Raw genomic sequence first — 21,605 nt, forward strand, 5'->3', positions numbered from 1 at the left:
AAGGAAAACATTGTTATCAAAAAACTTTAGTGTACCATTTTTCTAAAGACAATTTTTGCTATCTATCATTTAAATATAGACAATTGTTGCTATCGATAATTTGTCTATATAAAACTATTGTCAGCGATCACTTTTTTATTGAAAACTGTTGCTAGCGATCCCTTTGCTAGATATAATGCTATCCATATTTTTTTTTATAGAAAGTTTTTTAAGTTTTCTATAAAAATCTTAACTACCGATAATTTGTTTATAGAAAAACTTTGATATTTATTTAGCTACATATAAATGTATCAAAACAATTTTAAATGCATTTAATAGTGTTAAAACTCTCAGTTCAATTATTCGAAATAAATTCATTAATTCCATAGATTTAATTGCATTTTTATTAAAAACATGACAAGTAATATTTATCTCATTCTTATAATGGCAGTTATTATAAGAATGCTATTAAAATCATAATTATTTCTTAATTAACATTTGATTTTACAGAAATATCTTTGACAGCCTCAATAATGTCCTCTATACTCTCCTCCATTAACATCCGGAATTCTTCATTCTCCCCCATATACTCTAACAATTTTTCCGATCTCTCCTCGTTTTTATAATAATCCGTTACAATTTCTTTAGGTACTTTCAAAATTGAGGCAGCCAAAGCTCTATACACTAAACCAAATAGTTGAAACTCTTCAATGGATTCCAAAAACTCTGCTTCAGAGAAAACAACTTCATCTAGAGATTTATCGCCGGGAATATGATTTGTAACATGCTGCACCAATTGTTCATAATAATATTTCAAATATTCCGATTGCTTTTCCAGTCTCTCTTGTTTCGTTAAATTCATGAATAGTGTAAAGATAACATCAATGGCTGGGGGACTATAACGAGATGTTTGAAAATCTACAAATACAGCCGTTTTTTCCGGGTTATTGTGATGCAGGAAAATATTACCACCCCAAGCATCGCGATGGCACAAGACATTGCGATATTTGGAAGAAGGATTCACCATAGAATAAACATTATTCAGATGCAGTGGTAATTCAGAAATAATGAATTTTTGCTATACTTCCGCTTGATATTTGGAATGATGTTTTGTTACTTCGAGTATGGCCTTGATACCGATAGTGAAGCAGGGTATATCGGGATGTACAGTAATTTCATTCAGCATTCCGTGATAGATTTTATCAATGCTTTTGTTTGTTTGCAATTCATAGAGCAGACTGGAAGCATGCATTGCTGCCAGGCCATTTAGTATAGGAAACATTTCACTTTCCTCTAAATTTTCCTTTGAGGCTAACGAATGAAAGCCTATGCTTTCAAGATCTTGCATTAGGATAAGATGTTTATAGCATAAATGGACTTTGGGACACCAGGGTTCATAGGCTGTAATGATGAAAATATAAACGGGCATTAGGTAAAGTACAGAGTCTATAAAAAGTTGTGTTATCTTTTTTATGAATGATTTCTAACCAAACTATAAGTCCAAACTTACAGTATTCCTGCAATTTTGGCAATAACGAACTGTACAAAAGAGTTTCTTTGCGAAAAATCATTTTCACACGATGATTTCCAACGGTTGGCAGGAGTTTAATAAAAAATCTCAACAATATGGCAGCACTTTCACTTTCCCCGCCATCTTCATTAGCTAACTGTAAATGATTTAATTTTAAGCCTATAAATATGCTTTAATTCTGTATGAATGTTGTTTACCCACCTCAATATTTAAATGAAAATATTCACCCAAAAATCCTTTAGCTTCAGTGGCCGCAACAATGGTAAATTTTTTGAATTGTAAATTATTTCCAGTTTCACGATTAAATTTTGTCACAAGATCTTTACACTCGTGTAAGTATAATAAAGATGCCAGCTTTTCTTGAGACATGTTTGTTTTATGATAATTTATTCTCACTGATGTTTTTTTTTATTCTTAATTTTATAACTTTTTTATTTTTTTTGGCTTTTATCCAAAATTGCACACATTTGTTGTTACACTATATTTTTTTTTTTCTTAAATTCTCTTAACTAAAGGTAGTTTTGTTCATGTTATACTCTTTTCAAATCATTGATCTTGTTTAGTCTAACATATTTTGTAGATACAAATTTGTTTGCAATTTAATATAATCATTTCATAGATCACTTGATCACCAAGTTGTACTCTAATTCAATTAACTGCTTATTTATAACAGTAACTATTTACATGATTGTGGTAACCATATTATGGTTAATTTACGATTCACATGATGTTATCAACCATATATATGGTTACAGTAAACAAGGATATCATAATCTGAGAACAACATATTATGATAAAATTATTCATCATAAATATGGTTGTCACAAACATATACTTGTTTACTGTAACCATATATATGGTTGATAAAATGATGTGAATCATAAATTAACCATATTATGGTTACCACAATCATGTAAATAGTTACTGTAACTATACTATTGTAACACTATTTAAATGGTTACAGTAACCATGGCCAACTATATTTTTTCTCTCCGTGCAGTTTTGATAAAAACAAATTAATTAATTTTAATGTATTTAAGTTTGGCCGTATTTGAATATCAATGTGTCAGTGCTAAAAGATCTTGAGAATACAGAATGACAAGAATTGCAGCAAAGAGGAAATTTATCTTTTAAATAAAATTCAATTATACTTTATTATTATGTTTCTTAATTGTTCCTCCAACATCTCAACTGTTTAATGCAATTTTTTATAATTGATATTTTATACATTTTGCAATACCATATTTCCATTTAAATTTAAAATTCTGATAATAATTGTTTGCCACAATCTATTTATTTATGACGTATATATAAGTGTCAATGACCACAAAATAAAATATATCTTTATACCCTACACCACCATAGTGGGGAGGGTATTATGTTGGTATCCACATATAATTCAACAGGAGTAAGTTTCACATAGAAATAAATCACACAACCTTATCTCATGGCGATCGGTCCATAATTGGTCATAACTCCCATATAAGGCTCGATCAAGCTCGGGCTTGATCGAGCATACTTTCTTACATGTTTATTATCTTAAATTTATTGAAATATTACTCAGATAAAATTATTTGCAGTGGTTATGAAGAGTTGTGAGACTATAAGGAGGAGTGGACTGGGGTTTAACTTTTTTGTTCACGAATATATATTTGTTTTGATGACAAAATGTTTTTTCCTGTGTCCAATATTACAATGTTCATGGTCCTTGCTCGTAGTGCATAATCACATTATGAAGCCTCATCATATTCAGAAAATCCTTTATTGTTTACGGAAAGAAGTGGAAATCCTTGAATCCATGGTCATTATGATATGCTACCTAAATCCATAACAATCATTAATCAGTGATATTCCTTACTTAATTTAATTTTTATAGTTTATAATTTCCAGCTACATATTCCTGCTACAGCTACATATTCTCATAGACTTCAACTGTCCACCCCAATATAACACCAAATCTTTCCAATTGTCCCTGAAGTCTTACGGCTTGTGTAAAGAAAATTTAATCACATTTCAGATTAACATTTTTGACGAATAGCATTCTAGACGTCCAATTTAGTTAAAATTTTTCGAGCATTGCTGTCACGAATAATACGAACAATGTTTGCCTCCTGTGCGACAATTGTTGCTGGTTTATCAGCATAAGCCAGTGAGTTCAAGAGGTTCCACAGGAAATAATAGAGAGGTGCCTTGGAGGCCAATTGACAGGTCAATTTCTCGAAATCAAGTAATCGCCAAATTTTGATTTCAATAAATCTATGATTGCGGTCGCCGTATAGCACTTAGCGCCATCCTATTGGAACCACATCTCGGCCTATTTTCAGACAAAAAATCTTGATCATGGTATGGTAACGATCTCCATTGGCAGTAACGCGAGCTGCGTCTACACTTTTGGAACAATAAGGTCCGATGAGCCCACCAGCGGTGCATTTTTATGGATGAAATGGAGTCTGTTGTGGATTGGTATCACTCTATATGCATTAATTTTGTTTATTAGAAACTCGTTCAGCGAAAAATTATCCTCATCATTATAAAACAGTCGTCTATAAGTTTGCTGGAATCGATAGCCGATTTTCAAATTAAGTTTGGATAATTTGGAAGCATTGTTCAAGCGTCAATCTATTCTTGATGATTTGCCGCAGTATACGGATCATAAATGTCAAAAATTGGGCGTAGTATGACAATTCGTTTGACAGTTAATTCTTACGTACGTTCTATTGCGCTTAGAAAAATTCCCTTTATAAGTCCTCAGAGTTATCGCTCTCAGACAGAGAAGAATAATTGAGGAGTATAGAAGCAAAGTTATATGTTTTGTTACACAGTATTTTAGTATTTAATGAATATATGATACAAGTTTGTACCAAATTCATGTAGAAATGTCAACATTTCTTAGTTTGATTAGCTTTAAAATAATAAACACAAAATTTTAGTTTAATTAAATACATTTAATTCTAATAACAAAAAATTTTTATTTAAAACATGATAAATAATATTTATCAACTCATTCTTATGGCAGTTTTTATAAAAATACATACTAAAATCATAATTATTTCTCAATAAACATTTGATTTTATAGAAATATCCACAACCGCCTCAATAATGTCCTCTATACTCTCTTCCATCAACATCCGGAATTCTTCATTCTCCCCCATATACTCTAACAATTTTTCCGATCTCTCCTCATTTTTATAATAATCCGTTACAATTTCTTTAGGTACTTTCAAAATTGAGGCAGCCAAAGCTCTATACACTAAACCAAATAGTTGAAACTCTTCAATGGATTCCAAAAACTCTGCTTCAGAGAAAACAACTTCATCTAGGGATTTATCCTCGGGAATATGATTTGTAACATGCAGCACCAATTGTTCATAATAATATTTCAAATATTCCGATTGTTTTTCCAGTCTATCTTGTTTCGTTAAATTCATGAATAGTGTAAAGATAACATCAATGGCTGGTGGACTATAACGACAGGTTTGAAAATCTACAAATACAGCCGATTTTTCTGGATTATTGTGATCCAGAAAAATATTACCACCCCAAGTATCGCGATGACACAAGACATTGCGATATTTGGGCGAAGGATTCACCATAAAATAAATATTTCTCAAATGCAACGGTAATTCCGAGATAATGAATTTTTGCGATACTTCCACTTGATATTTCGAATGATGTTTGGCTACTTCGAGTATGGCCTTGAGACCGGTAGTGAACCAGGGTATATCGGGATGTACAGTAATTTCTTTCAGACTTTCGTAATAGATTTCTTCAATGGTTTCAGTTCTTTGCAATTCATAGAGCAGACTGGAAGCATGCATTGCTGCCAGGCCATTTAGTATAGGAAACATTTCACTTGCCTCTAAATTTTCCTTTGAGGCTAATGAATGGAAGCCTACGCTGTCAAGATCTTCCAATACGAGAAGATTTTTATAGCACAAATAGACTTTGGGACACCAGGGTTCAGAGGCTGTAATAACAAAAATATTAAGGGGCGTTAAGTGAAATAGAGAGTCTATAAAGTATGTGACTAAGGCGATACTTGATATTACACTTACAGTATTTCTGCAATTTCGGCAATAACGAACCATACAAAGCACTTTCTTTGCGAAAAATCGTTACTTTCTCATGTTCTTCATCTACGGGTGGTAGATTTTTAATAAAAAATCTCAACAATATGGCAGCACTTTCAACTTCCCCGCCATCTTCATTAGCTAACTGTAAATGATTTAATTTTCAGCCTATAAATATGCTTTAATTTTTAATAATTTAACTAAACTCTATGTATGAATGCTAGTTACCCACCTCATTATCATTATTTGGCTTAAAACATTCAATAGTTAAATGAAAATATTCACCCAAAAAACCTTTGGCTTCAGTGGCCGAAACAATGGTAAATGTTTTGACTTGTAAATTATTGCCGGTTTCATGATTCACTTTTGTCACAATTTCTTTACACTCGTCTGAATTTAATAAAGATGCCAGATGTTCTTGAGACATGTTTGTTTAATGATAATTTATTCTCACAAATGTTTTTTTTTATTCTTAATTTTAGAACTTTTTTAGTTTTTTTGGCTTTTATCCAAAATTGCACAAATTTGTTGTTACACTATATTTTGTTAATATTATTTTTGTTTTTCGTAAATTCTCTTAACAAAAGGTAGTTTTGTTCACGTTCTACTCTTTTCAAATCATTGGAATTCACTGATCGCCCGGTCGTGTTTAGTTTAGAAATTTCTTATACATTTTGTTAGTCTAAATTTGTTTGCTATTTAATCTAATCATTTGTACAAGTGTTCCCACTTGCCACTTGCTCACCGAATTGTTCTCTAATTCTATTAACTGCTTATTTTCGTACTTTTTTGTTTCCCTGTTTGGCCGATAATATATTGATAAATTTTGTTATTTCAATAGCGTATAGAAAGAATTTGTTTATCAAATTGCATTATCAATTTTGATAAAAAATAAATAAATTAAATTGAATTGAATGTTTTTGAGTTTGGAGAGCCTTTAGGGGGCGTATTTAAATAGTAATGTGTCAGTGAAAAAAGATCTTTACAAAACAGAGTAACACAAATTTAAGCAAACAAAAAACATATGCTTTAAATAAAATTAAATGTTTCTTAATTGTTTCTCCAACATTTCAACAGTTTAATGCAATTTTATCACTAATATTTCATACATTGCAAAAATAAATATTTCATGAAATGATATCAAGTTTTTTTGTATTAAAATTATTCCATTTCAATTTAAAATTCTGATAATAATTGTTTGCCACAATCTATTTATTTATGACGTATAAGTATCAATGGCCACAAATTAAAATTATTTATTTTTTATCTCAAATTTATTGAAATATTACTCATATAAATTTACGAGTATTTACAGTGGTTATTAAGAGTTGTGAGTATTTTCTTTTTTTATAATAAAGAAAAAAATGCTGCAGTACAAAAATTATAAGCAAATATTATTTATATTAAATGCGTAAACAGTTTTGTGGATGAATAATAACCCATATTTGATTAGATTAGATTTAAAATTAATTATTAAAACACGAAGTACAAAAATGGCAGATTATATTCGATATGTTTATTTAAAATTATTAGTCTCGTAGACTTTAAGGTGGAATGAACTTGGGTCTAACTTTTTTGTTCCCGAATATTTGTTTTGAGGACATAATGTTTTTTTTCTGGATCCAATATCACCATATTCACGGTTCTAACTCCGGTCTTGTCTCCTAGCATAATGTCAAAAAGTGGCACCAGAAGTGGAAACCCATATATCCATGATATGCTTGCACATTCATATATTAAGAATATGTTCATTGGTATAAACACCTTTTAATTTTGTAGCTTATTAATTCCAGATACATATTCCCGTATCTCATAGTTTTCAACTGCCCACCCCCAATATAACACCGACCGTTTCCAATAGTCCCTGAAGTCTTACGGCTTGTGTAAAGATAAACTAATCACCTGTCTGATTAATATTTCAAATCAAAATAATTCAAGACAAAGTTCGATATTGATAAGAATTTTAAGCGTAGAAATTACATACACACAACATCTAAGGCTGTAATAATAAAATAAAAGGTGTTTTTAAGACCGATGGAAATTGAAATTGTAAAAAATAACAAATAAGTAAATTTTAATCCAACATTTTTCTTTAATTCAAAAGATCAATAATACATTAACATTTGAAAATGATTTCGGACATATGGGCACCGCGGCTGTTCTTGAGGAAGCGCATTTCAGACTTTTTCGAGAATTGCTGGCCGTTTGTCACGAATAACACGAACAGTGTTGGCCTGCAAGTGGTCAATTGTTGCTGGCTTATCAGCATAAACCAGTGACTTCTCGTGGCCCCGCAATAAATAATCTAGAGGTGTCAAATCGCACGTCGTTTGAGGCCAATTGACAGGTCCATATCTCGAAATCAAGTTATCGTCAAATTTTGATCTCAATAAATCGATGGTTGCATTCGATCTTGTCCGCATCAATGTCATCCATATTTTTAAACAAAAAACAAGTAAGAAAGTATGGTCGATCAAGCACGACCTATAATACCCTACACTAAGTAAAAAAGCAAAAACATTTTTCTTTTAAAATTTCAATAATTTATATTTTTGAGTGATTTTCGGAAGTGGGCCTTATATGGGGGCTATGACCAATTATGGACCGATCACCATGAAAGTTTACTATGTTGAATTTTGTGTGTATACCCACATTTTTAAGCGATTTATGCACGTTATAGTGATTTTCGGAAGCGGGTCTATATGGGAGCTATGACTAATTATGACTGATCGTAACAAAATTTGGTGACATGAATTTAATATATATAAAACTTATTTGGAGCACAATTTGTGCAGATACATATATAAATTAAACATTTATGACCGATAAAGTCCAATTTCGGAAGGACATTTGTATGGGGGCTAGGTGAAATAATGCACCGATTTCAGCCAGTTTCAATAGGCTTGGTCCTTGTACCAAGTTTGATCGAAATATCTTCAAAATTGCGACCTGTACTCTGCGCACAAGGTTTACATGGACAGCAAGCCGGCCAGCCAACCAGACGGACGGACATCGTTTAATCGACTCAGAAAGTGATTCTAAGTCGATCGGTATACTTTAAGGTGGGTGTTAGACTAATATTTTTGGGCGTTACAAACATCTGCACAAACGCATAATACCCTCCCCACTATGGTGATGTAGGGTATAATCATGGATCATGGTAATAATATCCATTGATCGTAGTGTGACCTCCGGTTTAATTTTTGAAGCAAACGGTGCATTTTTCTGTATGCATTTGTGAATAGCCAGAAGATCCTTACAAAAAAAATCACTATATTATATGGACAACTACCAGTGATGTGCTAACGCTACTATCTGATACTGACATCTGTTAATGACATCTTCGGATATCTTCGAATCCAATTTATTTGAGCTCGTAATGGACCACATACATTTCAAAAAGGATAGTCCGGTACGAGATCTTAATTGTGCTAAGATACTTCGGGACTATAGGATAATCTAGTTATTAGTTTTCATATACACTCCAACTCCTGTTTGGGTAACCATCAGCACTGGTATTTGAGGCTATGGCTATTAAAGGTTCTGGTAAATGTCAGGGATAATTCCCTAATTTCAGTAGTAAGATAACTCATAATAAATCTCATACTCTCCTACAACGAAAGTCTGATACGTATTTTGACTCTCGGACACAATTGTGAAAAAAAGGAAGATCTCTCAACTATACAGACAACCATCAGATGATTAGGGTGATTCCATAACTACAGTGATAATATTGAGCTTATAATGGATGATATACTTTCTTAAAAGTAGTTAAGGCTAGTTCCGTTAAGATTCATCTACTGATGGCTTTCTTAAATGATTACAGCCTGAAGAACGAGATAAAGATGATCGTAGAGAATGATACATTTTCGAATAGAAGGAGTATTCGTAACAAGCATCAATCAAATATGTGGTAGTTGAAGCTTATCTGTAATTGGCTACGGTGAGTGTGATTCCGTAGCAGATAGGGATGTCTTCGATCCTAATCTAATTAAGCTCGTAATGGTTTATGCACTCTTCAACAAGGATTGTCCATTTTCTCAAACATATACGCTCTTGTTGGACAACCATCAAACCTGTTAGTTAATGGTTTTGGTATGATAAGAGTGATACCTCTGTGGTAGTCATACATTTTCGAAAAGGAAAATTACACAGCTAAATGTATATCAACAACCTTAAAATGGCGTTTTAACATTAAATTTAAGGCTCAACCATTGTTGGCTTTCTCAAATGATAAGGGTAATTCTTTAATTAGTGTGATAAAAACTAAGTTGTCAATGAATCATTATGGATAACGTACTATCAGAGGTAGACAGATACGAGATGTTGATACCTAGATAGACGGAAAACTTTTCAAAAAGAAGGTAGATGTTTTAAAATTGTATTTATAGTCCATAGAATCCAATTTAGTCAAACTTATAACGAATCACACAGTGTCCATTAAGAATATTCCAGTGCTTGATTTCCCTGAGTGAATTTATGATAACCAAGATATGTCTAATTAGAGATATCTCTTGATTTCCGGAGAAACCCGGCACCATATGGTAATTTTTAAGCTGTTTTAGCATTAAAAAAATGCAACTAAAAACGTGTTTATCCAAAAAGCTTCACATGCTGTAGATACAAAGTCGAAATCGGTTTGGGTTTTTCGATACCTTTGGTTTACAATTTGAATTTTAGAATTACGAGGATGGGTTTGTCCGCCAATAAGTCATGGCGATCTATTTTTGGGATGAATGCGTAATAATCCACATTGACTTCCTCCGGATTTTGCCCCGACTGATTATTTCTTGTTTCCAAACGTGAAGAAATGGCTCGGCGGGAAGAAATCCTCTCACAAACAAATAACTACTTTGATGACCTCGACAAATCTAATTTTTAGGAAGGAGTACAAAAATTGGAGAAACGTAGGACAAAGTGTATAGAGCTCAAAGGAGATTATGTTGAAAAATAATTTTTTTTTTTTCAAAATTCTGTGTTTTATTCAAAAAGTCACTAACTTGTTGATCCCCCTCGAACGTCAATTTAACGTTTTAAATTTGATCTCGAATTCCACGATTTGTGCACAAACGGGTTTTGTTGCCAAAGATTCGAAAGAATTAATTCCTAATTCAATTTTCAAAAACAAATTACATTTGATCTCTGTACTAAGTACTCAGCTCGAAAAATTTTCCACCAAATTTTTTATCATCAAAGTTTTTCTTAACAAAAATGTTGTCGTTTTTTAATTTTCGTAGATACCTGTTTTCAATTCATTTTGTAAATGATTAAAAACAAAAATATTTGAATCAACAAAAATTTAATCATTCACATGTTGAATGCATTCTGTTATGAATTAATTCCATTATGAATTGATTCAGCAATGAATGAATGAAGAATTAATTTCTAGGGAATGGATTTATGGAATGTGTTGCTCTTCAATTCTGAATTATAATTTTAGTGAGTTAAGCTGTTGAAATGCTCCTAATTTTAATATTGGTGCCAAGGTGCAGCAGGGAGTTACCGCGATAAACTAAAGTCTTGCAAGAAAGCTATCAAAATCGCAAAAGTTAAAAACTTGTAAAGTCATCGATAACATAAATAAATCTTCAAGACTTTCCAGATTATACAAAAACGTTTAATTCCCTTCCCAAATTTAAGAATTTATTTAATCTGTTATCACATCTATGTAAGTAACAAAACTAGTGCATATTTGTTATTTTTTATTTGTTTACAACTTTATGACAATATTTTTTTTTATAAAGAAAAAACTGAATTAGATAACAAATGCTAAAAATATAGAAATGTGTAAAAACAAAAACTAGATAAATTTAGATTAGTAAATGCAATATACAACGAACACTGCAGTGACTAAAAACAAAATCTATTCTATAGTGCAGATAAAAAATATACATTTTATCTAGATCAAGAAAAGCCAACGACACACATAAACAAAGTCAAGATCATAGAGATAAGTTTGCAAAACCCAATCCCCCTCGATCAATTAGGAAACAGTTTGCTGTAATTGCTGACGCACTAAACGTTTCTCGTACAACATGCTGCCGTAGGGACGTATGGTGATGTAGTAGAAGATTTCCACAAAACTTAAAAGGCTGGCACCCACAAACAAGCCAGTAGTGCCACCAATAGATACTAAGAGTACAAATTTAGTAAAAAGTAAAATATTTGTAAAATTAAACTAAAAACTTACCCACTAAATCCAATTTGCCTCTAACCACATTACGTTTATAACGTTCGGTGGGTAATTCCACCAAAGCAATTTCTACCTTTGAAACAGGATTTTGATTATAGATACTGAAATTGTTATAATTATATTCAGTATTATAGCTTATAACACTTTAAATAGTCCATACTTCTCCTTACTATCCACCACTGTTGTAATATCCACCTCTGTACAGGAGGGCAAACAATCACACACCAATCCCTTGCGTCCCTTGGACCACTTTGCTATAATAACAGATAAATCCTCATAGTTGCGATTGAGACACTCCAAACCATCCATATTGCATTTCTGGGAACTGGGTGTATTGGGTGACAAATGACTGGAACAGTTACACAATTCCAATTGCTTGTCTTTGCGACATTGCACGGTACATGCACTGTAACTGTAATAACGATGCACATCCAAATTGTTTTCATCGTTGAAACGACAATTACGTTGCGAGACACTAGTAGCACGAATTTGTTCATCGTTTTGAATGTCACGTTTGGAAATGTGGCGTCTTTTGAATGGGAATCATAGGATTTTTTTATTATAGGGGAAACTACATGGTTAGGTCGAGTTTTAAACGATGTACTTACACAAAGGAAATGTAAGGACCCACCACTAAATAATCGGTTTTGGGTGTTACTAAAGTAGGCACCTCCTCTTCGCCTAAAATGAAGACCTTTAAAAAGGAGCAGAGAATTTGTATTCGATTATGTTTTAAATGGTTCGAACTTCGGCTTAACATTTAGAATGACCAAATAAAATCAAAATACTTAAATTATTCCAAAAAAATTTTAGATATTACCACAACCTATCTTAAGATTCCATGAATGTGTAATCTCACTTCCTAACTTACCACAGCCTCTGTGTAAATATCCATTTTCAAGGCTCCCGGACCAGTGTAACGATTAGACCACATATTTAATTTGGGGCCATTATTTCTCCTAAAAAACAATTTAAATTTATTACATTACTCATGTACATATATCCTTCCTACTAACCCAGCTTGCAATGAATTTATGGCATAACAGAGACCCAACTCTGTCTCCATACGTTGAAAATATTTGCAGCACTCAAAAGGTTTATTATTCCACAAACAATTCTTAATAGTATTCTCACAGCTGCTGCGCACCAACTGGGCATAATAGGAAAAATTCGAATAGAAACAATTCTCTGAAGGTTCCTCTCCACCACACTCATGAACTGTGTGATACGATTCACCACGGAAGAAAGCTATTTCACTAAGAACTTCTTCCAAGGTAAAATCATGATCCGCACCCCACAGCCTAAACCATAAAGAGTCTTTAATAAGTTCAATGAATATGCGTTTTAAAACTTACTGTTCCGCCACTTCTTGTATTCTATCCATATTTTTTGATTCACACACCACTATGGCTGGGAAATTTGTTTCCCAGTCGCGATAGCTGGATTCTACACCAAAGCTAATGGCATTATTTTCAAAGGCAGCTAGTTGGAATTAATATGTTAAATATTTCTCAATAAAAACTAATAGGATTTTCTGTATTCGTTAGAGTCAAATTTACAAGTTTTATGGGAAAATTACTTCATAAATTAATGTTTTTAATCACTTATAAGTTTGGCTAGTGAATACATCTATATATTCCTTTACCCAATGACACTTTTATCAATTTCCACGAGGCAAACCACGAAGCCAACAGACACAAACCCCAAAATGTCTTCTCCATCCAGGTTGACTCTTTATCCACTATAAAACGTGCCCCATGCAATGTGGAATTTTGTAAATATTCCTCAACCACATCACGTACACGCATCATTTTTTGTCTCCTTTAAAACACCGAGCACTTAGTTTAGTTTAGTTCTGTTAAATGGTTCTATTAAGACTGCAGTTTATGTCGTTTGGTTTAAGCGCTTTTAAATGGTTTTTCGTTGGCTTAGTGTTGTAAGTTTAATTATTCCTTAGATGGTTTATCTTAATTGCCAAATTGTACAAGTGTTTTAATTCCCATTATTAGAGGTATTATACACACATTTTTGGTTGTTATACAGACAATTGATTGAAAAATACAAATGGTGAAATGAATTCAGTTCCTTCTATATAAATAAAATATTTGTAAAATAGTTGTAATTTGTAAATAGTTGTTGGTTGTAGTACCAAAAACTGTATTTCAGAATCTAAGAGTCAATTTGACATAGAACTGAACTAGAACTGAACTAGAACTGAACTAGAACTGAACTAGAACTGAACTAGAACTGAACTAGAACTGAACTAGAACTGAACTAGAACTGAACTAGAACTGAACTAGAACTGAACTAGAACTGAACTAGAACTGAACTAGAACTGAACTAGAACTGAACTAGAACTGAACTAGAACTGAACTAGAACTGAACTAGAACTGAACTAGAACTGAACTAGAACTGAACTAGAACTGAACTAGAACTGAACTAGAACTGAACTAGAACTGAACTAGAACTGAACTAGAACTGAACTAGAACTGAACTAGAACTGAACTAGAACTGAACTAGAACTGAACTAGAACTGAACTAGAACTGAACTAGAACTGAACTAGAACTGAACTAGAACTGAACTAGAACTGAACTAGAACTGAACTAGAACTGAACTAGAACTGAACTAGAACTGAACTAGAACTGAACTAGAACTGAACTAGAACTGAACTAGAACTGAACTAGAACTGAACTAGAACTGAACTAGAACTGAACTAGAACTGAACTAGAACTGAACTAGAACTGAACTAGAACTGAACTAGAACTGAACTAGAACTGAACTAGAACTGAACTAGAACTGAACTAGAACTGAACTAGAACTGAACTAGAACTGAACTAGAACTGAACTAGAACTGAACTAGAACTGAACTAGAACTGAACTAGAACTGAACTAGAACTGAACTAGAACTGAACTAGAACTGAACTAGAACTGAACTAGAACTGAACTAGAACTGAACTAGAACTGAACTAGAACTGAACTAGAACTGAACTAGAACTGAACTAGAACTGAACTAGAACTGAACTAGAACTGAACTAGAACTGAACTAGAACTGAACTAGAACTGAACTAGAACTGAACTAGAACTGAACTAGAACTGAACTAGAACTGAACTAGAACTGAACTAGAACTGAACTAGAACTGAACTAGAACTGAACTAGAACTGAACTAGAACTGAACTAGAACTGAACTAGAACTGAACTAGAACTGAACTAGAACTGAACTAGAACTGAACTAGAACTGAACTAGAACTGAACTAGAACTGAACTAGAACTGAACTAGAACTGAACTAGAACTGAACTAGAACTGAACTAGAACTGAACTAGAACTGAACTAGAACTGAACTAGAACTGAACTAGAACTGAACTAGAACTGAACTAGAACTGAACTAGAACTGAACTAGAACTGAACTAGAACTGAACTAGAACTGAACTAGAACTGAACTAGAACTGAACTAGAACTGAACTAGAACTGAACTAGAACTGAACTAGAACTGAACTAGAACTGAACTAGAACTGAACTAGAACTGAACTAGAACTGAACTAGAACTGAACTAGAACTGAACTAGAACTGAACTAGAACTGAACTAGAACTGAACTAGAACTGAACTAGAACTGAACTAGAACTGAACTAGAACTGAACTAGAACTGAACTAGAACTGAACTAGAACTGAACTAGAACTGAACTAGAACTGAACTAGAACTGAACTAGAACTGAACTAGAACTGAACTAGAACTGAACTAGAACTGAACTAGAACTGAACTAGAACTGAACTAGAACTGAACTAGAACTGAACTAGAACTGAACTAGAACTGAACTAGAACTGAACTAGAACTGAACTAGAACTGAACTAGAACTGAACTAGAACTGAACTAGAACTGAACTAGAACTGAACTAGAACTGAACTAGAACTGAACTAGAACTGAACTAGAACTGAACTAGAACTGAACTAGAACTGAACTAGAACTGAACTAGAACTGAACTAGAACTGAACTAGAACTGAACTAGAAACTAGAACTGAACTAGAACTGAACTAGAACTGAACTAGAACTGAACTAGAACTGAACTAGAACTGAACTAGAACTGAACTAGAACTGAACTAGAACTGAACTAGAACTGAACTAGAACTGAACTAGAACTGAACTAGAACTGAACTAGAACTGAACTAGAACTGAACTAGAACTGAACTAGAACTGAACTAGAACTGAACTAGAACTGAACTAGAACTGAACTAGAACTGAACTAGAACTGAACTAGAACTGAACTAGAACTGAACTAGAACTGAACTAGAACTGAACTAGAACTGAACTAGAACTGAACTAGAACTGAACTAGAACTGAACTAGAACTGAACTAGAACTGAACTAGAACTGAACTAGAACTGAACTAGAACTGAACTAGAACTGAACTAGAACTGAACTAGAACTGAACTAGAACTGAACTAGAACTGAACTAGAACTGAACTAGAACTGAACTAGAACTGAACTAGAACTGAACTAGAACTGAACTAGAACTGAACTAGAACTGAACTAGAACTGAACTAGAACTGAACTAGAACTGAACTAGAACTGAACTAGAACTGAACTAGAACTGAACTAGAACTGAACTAGAACTGAACTAGAACTGAACTAGAACTGAACTAGAACTTGAACTGAACTAGAACTAAACACTAAACTAGAACTTAAAAATAACTAAAAATTAAGAAAAACAAATTGAGCATTTATTTCCCTAAATTACATTTCTTAAATTTACTTCTCTAAAACATAATTATCCACTAAATCCTCCAGCATATCCGTCAGTCTCTCACGATATATTCTATCTGTATTAAAAGCTTTCAAACAAATTTCCACTCTCTTACGTTCGAAAAAATCGGTGAAGCCATCGGTAGAGCTAGCTAAACTTTCAGTGCATTCTGGAGGTAAAATGGTCAGATGTGAGAAGAAACATGATTCTATTAAACCGCACACACGAAATTCCTTAAAAGAATCATAAAATTGTTCTCTAGGTATAAAATCTTCGATAGAGAGTTTTTCCTGCTGCAAAAATTCCTTCATAAATGTGTAATAATCCATTAATAAATCCATAAGATATTTTGAACGAAATTCTCTGGTAGTAGGTATAGTTAGAATGGTAATTAAATCCAACATGGGAGGAGCATATCGAGCCAATTGAAAGTCCACAAAACGTGCTTGCAGAGGTGTTTTGCCATCTTCATTGTACTGGAACATGACATTATTGGCCCACATGTCACCATGAGAGAAAACATTTTGATATTTGGTGGATGTTTGAGCCAAGGGATATATAACAGCCATTTTAGCTTGCAAGTTATTTAGAATTTCATCTAAATTGGCTTGATATTTAGGCATTAGTTTAATGAACTCTTTGAAAACTTTCAAAGCATTGCGAAAATTCTGATAACGCATATGATCTGTAGGATAATTTAAGGGATATGCATTCTCCGCACAAGCTTCTGCATGTAATAGATTGAACTTTTTCTTTTCTTTGATCTCATAAACAATTGAGGCAGCATGCATGCTAGCCAAAGTCTTAACGGTACATTTTAAATGAGGATAATCCAACAAACCATCTCTGCCTGCAGCCATTTTATACTGCCGTAAATTTAAGTCCTCCAACACTAACAAAGTGTTATCGGCATAGTAACACTTGGGTGAAATGCCTGGAAAAATTTGCTCCAGCTTGGGCAAGACTTCACTAAAAACCGACTTTTCCTTTTTGTAAACACCAAACTGTTCCAAATACTCCATGCGCGATGCTATTTCCACTGGAGCTGTTTTCGTAAAAAATCGTATGGTTTGTAATTGCCTCTCATCACTTTTTTGATTTTGTGTGGCGACATTCACTGTTAAGAAACGATGATAACCAAAAAATCCAGATAGATCTTCAGATACGGGCTTTAAATTGTGATCAATAATTTCTATATTTACTTGATCATCCACTCCATGATCCTTTAAGTAACTGTGGCATAGACTTTGTATATCGCTGGTAGTTAGTGCTATGGGATTAGCCATATTTTCAATAGAGTTGATGGCGTTTAAGAATTGTTGTGTGATTTTTATTTTTACCCACGTTTTTATATACACCAGAGCAATTAGTTTGCCTTGTTTAAGTAGCTAAGACATAATGTTCTCTGGCTGAGACAATTTATCTAGATTAAGTTAACGAAAATTATTTTTAGTTGACAAACTAAATCTTATTTACTTGGTAGAGATAATTATCATTTTATTTATGTAGTTTTAATTTTAAACTCATAAAAGTTTATTGGCGGTATTTCAAATTTATAAAAAGCTTTGGGACAAATGTTAGATACCCTACCTTCCACCTCTTGTATCATCATACTTTGATTCGAAAGATCGATTCGAAATATGAATCTCATTGTTTATTATTCATATATCAATGTGAACTTAAAATTATTGAGTAAGTCATCACTGGTTGAATAATTCCTAAGGATTGCTTGGTAATGAAAACAATCGGTCTTTATACCGTAATATTTGAAAAATCACATATCATCCATATTGCCAAAGGATTGTTTGAAAAAATATTACGCTTTCATTAAAACATTTAAATTTAATTAAACTTACATATTTATGATAAACATTTCATACATCCTTAGAATTGGAAAACAGTAGTATTTTTTAGAACAGAACTAGAACAGAACTAGAACAGAACTAGAACAGAACTAGAACAGAACTAGAACAGAACTAGAACAGAACTAGAACAGAACTAGAACAGAACTAGAACAGAACTAGAACAGAACTAGAACAGAACTAGAACAGAACTAGAACAGAACTAGAACAGAACTAGAACAGAACTAGAACTAGAACAGAACTAGAACAGAACTAGAACAGAACTAGAACAGAACTAGAACTAGAACTAGAACAGAACTAGAACAGAACTAGAACAGAACTAGAACTAGAACAGAACTAGAACAGAACTAGAACAGAACTAGAACAGAACTAGAACAGAACTAGAACAGAACTAGAACAGAACTAGAACAGAACTAGAACAGAACTAGAACAGAACTAGAACAGAACTAGAACAGAACTAGAACAGAACTAGAACAGAACTAGAACAGAACTAGAACAGAACTAGAACAGAACTAGAACAGAACTAGAACAGAACTAGAACAGAACTAGAACAGAACTAGAACAGAACTAGAACAGAACTAGAACAGAACTAGAACAGAACTAGAACAGAACTAGAACAGAACTAGAACAGAACTAGAACAGAACTAGAACAGAACTAGAACAGAACTAGAACAGAACTAGAACAGAACTAGAACAGAACTAGAACAGAACTAGAACAGAACTAGAACAGAACTAGAACAGAACTAGAACAGAACTAGAACAGAACTAGAACAGAACTAGAACAGAACTAGAACAGAACTAGAACAGAACTAGAACAGAACTAGAACAGAACTAGAACAGAACTAGAACAGAACTAGAACAGAACTAGAACAGAACTAGAACAGAACTAGAACAGAACTAGAACAGAACTAGAACAGAACTAGAACAGAACTAGAACAGAACTAGAACAGAACTAGAACAGAACTAGAACAGAACTAGAACAGAACTAGAACAGAACTAGAACAGAACTAGAACAGAACTAGAACAGAACTAGAACAGAACTAGAACAGAACTAGAACAGAACTAGAACAGAACTAGAACAGAACTAGAACAGAACTAGAACAGAACTAGAACAGAACTAGAACAGAACTAGAACAGAACTAGAACAGAACTAGAACAGAACTAGAACAGAACTAGAACAGAACTAGAACAGAACTAGAACAGAACTAGAACAGAACTAGAACAGAACTAGAACAGAACTAGAACAGAACTAGAACAGAACTAGAACAGAACTAGAACAGAACTAGAACAGAACTAGAACAGAACTAGAACAGAACTAGAACAGAACTAGAACAGAACTAGAACAGAACTAGAACAGAACTAGAACAGAACTAGAACAGAACTAGAACAGAACTAGAACAGAACTAGAACAGAACTAGAACAGAACTAGAACAGAACTAGAACAGAACTAGAACAGAACTAGAACAGAACTAGAACAGAACTAGAACAGAACTAGAACAGAACTAGAACAGAACTAGAACAGAACTAGAACAGAACTAGAACAGAACTAGAACAGAACTAGAACAGAACTAGAACAGAACTAGAACAGAACTAGAACAGAACTAGAACAGAACTAGAACAGAACTAGAACAGAACTAGAACAGAACTAGAACAGAACTAGAACAGAACTAGAACAGAACTAGAACAGAACTAGAACAGAACTAGAACAGAACTAGAACAGAACTAGAACAGAACTAGAACAGAACTAGAACAGAACAGAACTAGAACAGAACTAGAACAGAACTAGAACAGAACTAGAACAGAACTAGAACAGAACTAGAACAGAACTAGAACAGAACTAGAACAGAACTAGAACAGAACTAGAACTAGAACAGAACTAGAACAGAACTAGAACTAGAACAGAACTAGAACAGAACTAGAACAGAACTAGAACAGAACTAGAACTAGAACAGAACTAGAACAGAACTAGAACAGAACTAGAACTAGAACAGAACTAGAACAGAACTAGAACAGAACTAGAACAGAACTAGAACAGAACTAGAACAGAACTAGAACAGAACTAGAACAGAACTAGAACAGAACTAGAACAGAACTAGAACAGAACTAGAACAGAACTAGAACAGAACTAGAACAGAACTAGAACAGAACTAGAACAGAACTAGAACAGAACTAGAACAGAACTAGAACAGAACTAGAACAGAACTAGAACAGAACTAGAACAGAACTAGAACAGAACTAGAACAGAACTAGAACAGAACTAGAACAGAACTAGAACTAGAACAGAACTAGAACAGAACTAGAACAGAACTAGAACAGAACTAGAACTAGAACAGAACTAGAACTAGAACTAGAACTAGAACTAGAACTAGAACAGAACTAGAACAGAACTAGAACAGAACTAGAACAGAACTAGAACAGAACTAGAACAGAACTAGAACAGAACTAGAACAGAACTAGAACAGAACTAGAACAGAACTAGAACAGAACTAGAACAGAACTAGAACAGAACTAGAACAGAACTAGAACAGAACTAGAACAGAACTAGAACAGAACTAGAACAGAACTAGAACAGAACTAGAACAGAACTAGAACAGAACTAGAACAGAACTAGAACAGAACTAGAACAGAACTAGAACAGAACTAGAACAGAACTAGAACAGAACTAGAACAGAACTAGAACAGAACTAGAACAGAACTAGAACAGAACTAGAACAGAACTAGAACAGAACTAGAACAGAACTAGAACAGAACTAGAACAGAACTAGAACAGAACTAGAACAGAACTAGAACAGAACTAGAACAGAACTAGAACAGAACTAGAACAGAACTAGAACAGAACTAGAACAGAACTAGAACAGAACTAGAACAGAACTAGAACAGAACTAGAACAGAACTAGAACAGAACTAGAACAGAACTAGAACAGAACTAGAACAGAACTAGAACAGAACTAGAACAGAACTAGAACAGAACTAGAACAGAACTAGAACAGAACTAGAACAGAACTAGAACAGAACTAGAACAGAACTAGAACAGAACTAGAACAGAACTAGAACAGAACTAGAACAGAACTAGAACAGAACTAGAACAGAACTAGAACAGAACTAGAACAGAACTAGAACAGAACTAGAACAGAACTAGAACAGAACTAGAACAGAACTAGAACAGAACTAGAACAGAACTAGAACAGAACTAGAACAGAACTAGAACAGAACTAGAACAGAACTAGAACA

At 33.3% G+C, this 21,605-nt stretch overlaps 3 protein-coding genes and 1 pseudogene across 4 annotated transcripts; all 4 read right to left on the minus strand.

The window, feature by feature from the left end:
- Positions 1 to 437: 437 nt before the first annotated feature.
- On the minus strand, positions 438 to 1,879 carry LOC135950411 (uncharacterized; annotated as a pseudogene).
- A 2,631-nt stretch (positions 1,880 to 4,510) lies between these two features.
- Positions 4,511 to 6,406, minus strand: LOC135952046 (uncharacterized). The gene is made up of 3 exons (XM_065501822.1): positions 5,813 to 6,406; positions 5,566 to 5,725; positions 4,511 to 5,477 (listed from the first exon to the last, which is right to left on the minus strand). Exons 1-3 carry the CDS (start codon positions 6,005 to 6,007, stop codon positions 4,564 to 4,566), a joined length of 1,269 nt encoding a protein of 422 aa, XP_065357894.1. The 5' UTR covers positions 6,008 to 6,406; the 3' UTR covers positions 4,511 to 4,563.
- A 5,091-nt stretch (positions 6,407 to 11,497) lies between these two features.
- LOC135952213 (sodium channel protein Nach) lies at positions 11,498 to 13,796 on the minus strand. The gene is made up of 8 exons (XM_065502061.1): positions 13,419 to 13,796; positions 13,129 to 13,255; positions 12,790 to 13,074; positions 12,645 to 12,732; positions 12,382 to 12,467; positions 11,934 to 12,302; positions 11,771 to 11,874; positions 11,498 to 11,712 (listed from the first exon to the last, which is right to left on the minus strand). The coding sequence occupies exons 1-8, from the start codon at positions 13,582 to 13,584 to the stop codon at positions 11,564 to 11,566; spliced, it is 1,374 nt and encodes a 457-aa protein (XP_065358133.1). The 5' UTR covers positions 13,585 to 13,796; the 3' UTR covers positions 11,498 to 11,563.
- Positions 13,797 to 16,467: 2,671 nt separating this feature from the next.
- Positions 16,468 to 17,897, minus strand: LOC135951491 (uncharacterized). Of its 2 annotated transcripts, XM_065501147.1 has the most exons (2): positions 17,715 to 17,842; positions 16,468 to 17,629 (listed from the first exon to the last, which is right to left on the minus strand). In XM_065501147.1, coding segments are annotated over exons 1-2 (1,113 nt in total). In that variant the 5' UTR covers positions 17,716 to 17,842; the 3' UTR covers positions 16,468 to 16,517. The 2 variants fall into 2 exon arrangements, with proteins under 2 accessions (XP_065357219.1, XP_065357218.1); XM_065501146.1 differs by having other exon boundaries at positions 16,468 to 17,897.
- Between the last annotated feature and the right edge of the window lie 3,708 nt (positions 17,898 to 21,605).

Source organism: Calliphora vicina, chromosome 2 (genome assembly GCF_958450345.1).
Source record: "Calliphora vicina chromosome 2, idCalVici1.1, whole genome shotgun sequence".
Classification (NCBI taxonomy): Eukaryota; Metazoa; Arthropoda; class Insecta; order Diptera; family Calliphoridae; genus Calliphora; species Calliphora vicina.